The sequence below is a fragment of the Capsicum annuum genome, chromosome 5 (assembly GCF_002878395.1).
Source record: "Capsicum annuum cultivar UCD-10X-F1 chromosome 5, UCD10Xv1.1, whole genome shotgun sequence".
Lineage (NCBI taxonomy): Eukaryota > Viridiplantae > Streptophyta > Magnoliopsida > Solanales > Solanaceae > Capsicum > Capsicum annuum.
This window is the reverse complement of record NC_061115.1, coordinates 219,984,110-219,992,908: the sequence shown is the minus strand read 5'-3', so window position 1 is coordinate 219,992,908 and position 8,799 is coordinate 219,984,110. Positions and strand designations below refer to the sequence as shown.

At 39.6% G+C, this 8,799-nt stretch overlaps 1 protein-coding gene across 2 annotated transcripts; it reads left to right on the top strand.

Moving 5' to 3' along the window:
• The first annotated feature begins 461 nt into the window (after positions 1-461).
• Positions 462-6,811, top strand: LOC107871391 (glucosamine inositolphosphorylceramide transferase 1). Of its 2 annotated transcripts, XM_047412851.1 has the most exons (5): positions 462-1,136; positions 3,173-3,295; positions 4,230-4,397; positions 4,871-6,097; positions 6,172-6,811. In XM_047412851.1, the coding sequence occupies exons 1-5, from the start codon at positions 852-854 to the stop codon at positions 6,175-6,177; spliced, it is 1,809 nt and encodes a 602-aa protein (XP_047268807.1). In that variant the 5' UTR covers positions 462-851; the 3' UTR covers positions 6,178-6,811. The 2 variants fall into 2 exon arrangements, with proteins under 2 accessions (XP_047268807.1, XP_016573805.1); XM_016718319.2 differs by having other exon boundaries at positions 4,871-6,811.
• Positions 6,812-8,799: the final 1,988 nt, after the last annotated feature.

Sequence of the window (8,799 nt, the reverse complement as noted above, 5' to 3'; positions counted from 1 at the left end):
TCTCTTATCTTATTCGATAAATAAGAACTCAATATTTCTCTGACCTTCAACCGACCTCTATCTCTCCTCATATGCACTACAACCAACCTCCTCACTGAAGCGTCTACACATATCCAAATCACATCAGCCTCACCTTACTCATATGATTCGATAATAAAATATCTTTTTTTATTATTCCTTAAGAAAATATTATTAGTATAAAAAAAAAATATTAGAGAAAATGCTCTGTTTCTACTCTAAATTATACACGAAATTACTTAGACACATCCGAACTTTAGGAGGGTTCTATTAAACCCTAATTAAAACCGTATTTATGGCAAACTTAATACCTACGTGGCACATACGTGTTCTTACGTGGTTGATTCACTGATGTGTCACGTAGGCACTAAGGTGGTTACCAAAAATACGATTTAATTAGTCCAGGAGTAATAGGACCCCTAAAGTTTGGGTCTTAGCAATTTCGTATATAGTTCAAGACGAAAATAGAGCATTTACTCAAAATATTATAATTATACAATTATATTATTATTATTATTCTATATATAAAAACAACTCACCATAAAAGAAAAAAAAAAATTCCCCCCTCAGAAATTTCAACACACACACAGAAAAAAAAAAACTACCTACCTACTAAATCACAACCAAAGACGAAATCAAAGTCTCCAAATTTCTCATAATTTTCTTCAAAAAGACAACAAATTCTACCAAACAAAAACAAAAAAAAAAATCTTGAATGTTAGTTACCATTTTCCAACTTTGTCACCCGTCACGTGCCTAGCACGTGCCACTCAGATCTTCATCTGGCTTCTACCGGAGACACTTTCCGGCGACATCTTTCACCTTCCTTGATAATGGGTTTGAGCCCAATTGTGGTATCCGGGTCCGGGTCGGGTCGAATAGCCCGACCCAACAAGATCAAGAATGATGTTCCTTGTGTTGCCTCTTCTGGTTTTGTGTTCTTGATTTTGGCTTGTGTGAGTTTGGGATTGGTTTCTGGGATATATGTGAAGTTTATTATGACCCCAAATGTTCATGCTAGTGTTTCAGAGATTGGTTGTAAGGTGGATGATGAAGGTTCTTGGGCTATTGGTGTCTTTTTTGGTGCTTCTCCTTTTCACCTCAAGCCAATTGAAGATGTAAGCTTTTTTGAATTTTGTTTGTTATATTGTATGATTTGTTGTTTTGTTGAGTTTTGGTTAAAGTTAACTGCGTATAATAGACCCTTGTGATTCGTGCCTTCAATGGAACCCGTGCATAACGAGAGCTTTAGATAGCTTAAGAACCAATTGAAGATGTAAGCTTTTTTGTTTTGTTTGTTATATTGTATCATTTGTTGTTTTCTTGATGTTTTTGTTGAGTTTTGGATAAATGGGGTTCTTTTTGTTCACATTAATTTTCTGTCCCTTTATTTTTTGAGTTGAGGGTCTATTAGAAACAACCTCTTTATCTACGAGGCAAGGGTAATGTCTGCATACACTCTACCCTCCCTAGACCCCACTTATAGGATTACACTGGGTTGTTGTTGTTGTTGTATTGGTGTTTTTTAAGGTGATTTCCTCAAACTCGTTGAAGATGTAAGCTTTTTCATTTTTTCGGTTGTTATATTGTATGATTTGTTGTTTTGTTGAGTTTTGGGTAAATGGGATTCTGTTTTTTTCACATTAAGTTGTTGTTTTTGAGCTGAGGGTCTTCCGGAAACAGTCTCTCTATCTATACGAGGTAGGGGTAACGTCTGCGTACACTCTACCCTCCCCGACCCAACAAAGACCTCACTTCGTGGGATTACACTGTGTATGTTGTTGTTGTTGTCCTGATTATCTTAACTGCTTGTTGTTGTTGGGCTTTATTTTGGCGCAGATTTTAGTTCCTTTGCTGTTTTGGTCTGAATTTTGAAACTTTTGAGGTTCTGGATTAGATAAGTATTTGTTAAATGGGCAAATCGTGATTAGTTTGAATTTTGTTGAAATTTTCCGGATGGTTGCACATAGAGATGAGTGTACTCCTTCACTTGTTTGCTCAAAGTTTTACAAAAACTCGCAGTTTTGTATTAGTATTTTGCTGAACTTTGGGTAAAGTTGCTGCCATGTGACCAGGAGGTCAGGGGTTCAAGCCTTGGAAACAGCCTCTAGCAGAAATGTAAGGTAAGGCTGCGTACGATACACCCTTGTGGCGGGGCCCTTCCCCGGACACCGCACATAGCGGTAGCTTTAGTGCACCGGGTTGCCCTTTTTTTTTGTTGTTGTTGTTATTGCTTCCGAATCTGTATCCCCTTTTTTCAAACTGGTTGGCAGGTTTGATTTAAGCTGAGGGTCTATTGGAAACAACCTCTCTATCTCTATGAGGTAGGGGTAAGATCTATGTAAATTGTACCCTTCCCAGACCCCACTTGTGGGATTACATTGGTTACGGCGTTGTTGTTGACCTGATGAACCTCAACTGCTTGTTCTTGTTACGATTCATTTGGGCTCAGACTTTAGCATGTGCTGTTTTGGTTTGAATTCTGAAATTTTGAATCTTTTAAGCTTCTGGGTTTTCGGATATTTGTTATATGAGCAAATCCTGATGATTGATTTGAATATAATTGGAAAGTTTCTGGATAGTTGCACATAGAGATTAATGTCCTCTATAACCTGTTTTTAAAGTTTAAGCCTTTCATTTTGGCTCAAAGTTTCAGTTTTGTACTGTTTTGATTTGAATTTTGAGTCTTTTGAGGTTATGGTATTTTCGGGTATTTGTTGAATGGGCAAATCCTGGCGATTAATTTGAATATAATCTGAAAATTTCTCACATAGAGATTAGTTTACTCTATAACTTCTTGCTCCAACTTTTAAGCCTTTCATTTTGGCTTAAATTTCAGCCGCTCCGACGCCGATTCACTTTGCACCTTCTGATCTTACAGTAATAAAGAGAGTTAGCTCTTTATTTGTTTATCTAAGTTTGTTACTGTTTTGGTTAAAATTGGATCTGTTAAGCTTCTGGGGTTTCGTTATTTTGTTAAAAGTGCAAATTCTTGTGATTATTTTGACTATAATTGAAAAAGTTTCTGTTGCATATAGAGAGGAGTGTACTCTCTAACTTTTCGCTCAAAGTTGTTATCTTTTTAAGGCTTAAGGTTCTTGGTTGCGTGGAATTTATTGGTATATGACTTTTGTGTCCGGAAATGTTTTGGCAGATGAATATATGGAGGGATAAGAGTGCGGCATGGCCAGTAACCAATCCTGTTATCACTTGTGCTTCAGCTTCTGCGACTGGGATTTCCAGTAATTTTGTTGCTGACCCCTTCCTTTATATTCAGGTAATATTTAATTCTTGGATTATTGAATGGGAGTAGTAAGTAATTACTAGTACATGTTATCCCGGAGTAAAATGCGTTTGTAGATTTTGTTATACGGGACTAAAATGAAGCATCTTTAGCTTTATTTGTCATGTAATCAAGTTGGTGGAAATCATGGATGAGTATCATTAACCAGACCTGTCTGGACGAGGATTAATGGTAATCCTCTATAGTTATTACTCTCTCCGTTTGAATTTATTTCAATTTGTTTGTCACTTTTGAATCTTATTGTTAAATATGTCATGTGGAAAGAGAGATTCTTTTTGAAACACACTAAAAAGGAAAGTAGAACGAACTTATTGAAACGGAGGGAGTAGCATCTTATAGTTAGTCGATCTGACGTTATGCAACTTGTCAGTTTAATCACCGCTGAAACGGATGATTAGCAATCTTCTATGTGATATAGCCGATTGCAACAATTTAAGCTGGTAGATGGGGTCGCGAGCTCTGTCATGAAACTATCCTCTTGCTATGGAACCCCTCAGGGATTGATAAAATTTCCAATAAGTGCAAATGGATTGAGGGGGGAAATTAGATAGGATGGGAAAGGTGATAGTTGTTTCTTAATTCTTATCAATATTCTTTTGGCTTTTTCTTGTGTTTCATTCTTCGGCTATATTTAACATTTATCCTGCTGTGAGTATACCTAGAGCATGTGGAAAATATAAACATTTTGCACTATTCTTATACACCCTACCAAACAGCCCCTTAGTATCTTGAACTCGCTAACCTGACTGGTCTAGATTTGCACTTTGCGGGGTGGAATATGTAGATTACTCTTCTTCATTGCTTACAGGATCTTGAACTTTTTTTGTTTGTAACCTAAATTTTGAACTTCTCTTGCATTCCGATCTGGTGTGGGACATTCTTAATCTGATGTTTGCTTATAATCCAGGGAGATGTCTTTTACGTGTTCTTTGAAACAAAGAATTCAATCACAATGCAAGGGGATATCGGAGTTGCGAGAAGTACCGACAAGGGAGCATCATGGGAGCAGTTAGGCATTGCTTTGGATGAAGCCTGGCATCTGTCCTATCCGTATGTCTTTGAATATAATGGCAATGTAAGTTTTCAACTCTGTGAACAACTTTCATTCTTGTAACTCTATTCCATCTGTAACAACATTAGACTTGATGTGTAAAAATCTTAATAACGAGGTTGAAGTAATGTGTGCAGGGCTCATGAATGCATGTGCGAATATTAATATTCGCCTGTATTCTAGTCCTTTATTAGTTGATAAAATCCTCTATCGGTCGAACGAAACTCGAAGATTTACTATGTGTTATCTTACTAGAATTTTGTACACTACTGATACCATGTTAGAGATGGTTATGCGCTTATATGACTTGATTAAGTCAATATGGAAGATACTTTTGGACAGCGCCAAATACAAAAGATACACGATTTTCTTTTACTTAGTTTTCATTCTTACATTTTCCTTTCTTTACAAGGTAAATATTTAGGTCCTTATACATTTTAGGTCTATTTTGCTCCGAAGAGTGATTAATATTTTTATTATTGTACGATTGTCTACAGATATATATGCTGCCGGAGAGCAGAGCAAAAGGACAACTTCGTCTTTATCGAGCTGTAAATTTTCCGCTGGAATGGACACTGGAAAAGATCATGATGAAAAAGCCTCTTGTTGATTCATTCATCATTCCACATGATGGAAAATACTGGCTATTTGGTTCAGATCGTAGTGGTATCAGCTCAGACTTTAATGCTAAGTTGGAAATATGGTACAGTAGTTCACCGCTTGGTCCTTGGAAACCACATAAGAAAAATCCCATCTATAACACAGATAAAAGCATGGGAGCCCGAAACGGAGGTAGACCATTTTTATACGATGGTTCTCTTTATCGTGTTGGCCAAGACGATGGTGAAACATACGGGCGGAGGATACGTCTCTTCAAAATGGAAGTTTTGACCACTGATGATTTCAAAGAAGTTGAAGTTCAATTGGGCCTTAAAGAGTCGATTAAGGGAAGAAACGCCTGGAATGGTGTCCGCAGCCATCACCTTGATGTGCAACAATTAAGCTCTGGAGAGTGGGTTGGAGTTATGGATGGGGATCGAGTGCCTTCGGGAGATGCAAGTCGCCGGTTTCATTTAGGTTGTGCATCAGTCTTAGGTGTTGCAGCCTTGGTTATACTGTTCGGTGTGTCACTTGGAGCTGTTAAAGGTTTAGTTCCCCTAAGTTGGTGCCCGCATAACGTCGGAAAGAGGAGCGATGCATCATTGGATTGGGAACAGTCGAGCTTGTTCTATTCTCGAATGAGACTCTTCTGCAGCCACTTGAATAGAGCAAGCTTATTACTCCGTGCCCGAATAAAACCAAACACGTGTAGTGGAAGCTTGGTTCTTACCTTAATATTTTTCGTAGCAGTAGTCTTAATGTGTACTGGAGTTAAATACATATATGGAGGTAGCGGCGCGCATGAAGCTTACCCATTACACGGTCAGTACTCTCAGTTCACTTTATTAACAATGACCTACGATGCTCGGATCTGGAATCTGAAAATGTATGTTCAGCATTACTCAAGATGTTCTTCAGTGCGTGAAATCGTTGTCGTCTGGAACAAAGGACAACCTCCCGAATTGAGTGAATTCGATTCTGCAGTGCCAGTAAGGATTCGAGTAGAGGAAAGAAACTCGCTGAACAATCGCTTCAAGGTTGATCCTTCCATAAAGACAAGAGCAGTTCTTGAGCTTGACGATGACATTATGATGCCTTGTGATGACGTTGAACGAGGATTTAAGGTATGGCGTGAGCATCCTGAACGAATCGTAGGTTTTTACCCTCGACTAGCAAATGGTAACCCGTTGAAGTACAGGGCTGAGAAACACGCTCGGAAGCACAATGGATATAACATGATTCTGACTGGAGCAGCCTTTATGGACAGCAAAAAGGCTTTCGAACTGTACTGGAGCAAAACGGCAGCAGCAGGTAGAGAAGTAGTAGACAGTCTTTTCAACTGCGAAGATGTACTGTTAAACTACTTATACGCAAACGCAAGCTCTTCAAGTACAGTCGAATACGTGAAACCAGCGTGGGCAATCGATACTTCAAAGTTCACTGGTGTCGCGATTAGCAAGAATACACAGATTCATTATGGCCTTCGGAGCAAGTGCCTTCAAAAGTTCTCTGAAATGTACGGTAGCATAACCAACCGGAAGTCAGAATTTAATCATCGGATGGATGGTTGGGACGTATAGACAGAAGAGAATTCAATTCTAACATCAGATTGAAGTTAGCATTTAGAATTGGATTGGATTTCTTCTTGTTATAGTTTTGGTTTGGTGATTTGTAAGTTTTGTCAGTGTTAAGTGTATGTTAGTTTTTAGATGCATATGTTGATATTTTCACTTAAATTTCTTGTTAAAATGCACATATTTGATAGTTGATTGCCACTCTTGTAAGAATTGATGTACTTTCACCAAAATGTTTCTAATATATTCCATCATTTTCATGAAGTTGCTCGCGGATCGAAGTGTAAATACATTTTGACGCGTACATTTTACCCTTCTCCGGAGGTAGTGGTATGGACTGCTTACAGTTTACCCTTCCCAGACCCCACTATGTTGGGTTTTGTTGTTGTTGTTGTTGTTGTTGCTCACGAATCAAAGTGTGAATATCCCTTCAAAGTCGTACCCTAATCTTTCTTATTATTCTATCCTTACTTAGCCGTCGCGATTGTAGCGAGATTGGTCATTGGTCTAGAGAGTGCCTCAGATGTGAGTTGGTTGTGGCTCAGATAGAGTTAGCATATGTTTCCCGCCATCCTAGAGTTCCTACGGTGTGTTATGATTGCAGGGAGGATGGTCGTTTTAGTAAGGAGTGCCCTCGGCATCAATTGGTCAGCCAATTGGAGTCAGCTCATGTTTCTCGCTAGGTTAGGGCTTCAGGAGTTTGCTACGACTGCAGAGAGATCGGTCATTGGTCCAAAGAGTTTCCCATGCGGATTATTAGTCATCCAGCCATTCAGCTCAGTCTCGTAGAGACTGCCTCAGACGTGAGTTGGTTGCATGTTTCCCACCATCCTAGAGTTCCTAAGGTGTGTTATGATTGCAGGGAGGATGGTCATTTAAGTAGGGAGTGCCATCGGCATCAGTTGGTCGGCCAATTGGAGTCAGCTCATGTTTCTCGCTAAGTTAGGGCTTCAGGAGTTTGCTACGACTGCAGAGAGATCGATCATTGGTCCAAAGAGTTTCCCATGCGTGGGATTATTAGTCATCTAGCTCATTCAGATCAGTCTCGTAGAGAGTGCCTCTGACGTGAGTTGGTTGTTCAGAAAGAGTTAGCATATGTTTCCCGCCATCATAGAGTTCCTAAGGTGTGTTATGATTGTAGGGAGGATGGAGTTAGCGATCATGTTTCTTGCTAGGTTAGGGCTTCAGGGGTTTGCTACGACTGTAGAGAGATAGGTCATTAGTCCAAAGTGTTTCCCAAGGATTAATCTCGTAGAGAGTGCCTCAGATGTGAGTTGGTTGCTCAGACAGAGTTAGCATATGTTTCCCGCCATCCTAGAGTTCCTAAGATGTGTTATGATTGCAGGGATGATAGTCGTTTAGTAACGATTGCCCTCAGCATCAGTTGGTCAGCCAATTGGAGTCAGCGATCATGTTTCTAGCTATGTTAGGGCTTCAGGAGTTTGCTACGACTACAGAGAGATCGGTCATTGGTCCAAAGAGTTTCCCATGTGTGGGATTATTCTTCATCCATCTCATTCAGATCAGTCTCGTAGAGACTGCCTCAGACGTGAGTTGGTTGCTCAGAGAGAGTTAGCATATGTTTCTCGCCATCCTAGAGTTCCTAAGGTATGTTATGATTGTAGGGAGGATGGAGTCAGCGATCATGTTTCTTGCTAGGTTAGGGCTTCAAGGGTTTGCTACGACTGCAGAGAGATCGGTCATTGGTCCAAAGAGTTTTCCAGATGTGGGATTAATCTCGTAGAGAGAGCCTCAAACGTGAGTTAGTTGCTCAGACAGAGTTAGCATATGTTTACCACCATCCTAGAGTTCCTAAGGTGTATTATGATTGCAGGGAGGATGGTCATTTTAGTATGGAGTGCCCTCGGCATCAGTTGGTCAGCCAATTGGAGTCAGCTCATGTTTCTCGCTAAGTTAGGGCTTCAGGAGTTTGTTACGACTGCAGAGAGATCGGTCATTGGTCCAAAGAGTTTCCCATGCGTAGAATTATTAGTCATTCAGCTCATTCAGATCAGTCTCTTAGAGACTGCCTCAGACGTGAGTTGGTTGCTCAGAGAGAGTTAGCATATGTTTCCCACAATCCTAGAATTCCTAAGGTGTGTTATGATTGCAGGGAGGATGGTCGTTTTAGTAGGGAGTGCCCTCGGCATCAGTTGGTATTTTTAAGTTGAATCAAACAGATCCATCGATCACATACGGTATGTGATCGCATTTAATATAAATTTTGTATATTTCATAAGTTAGAGTATAAT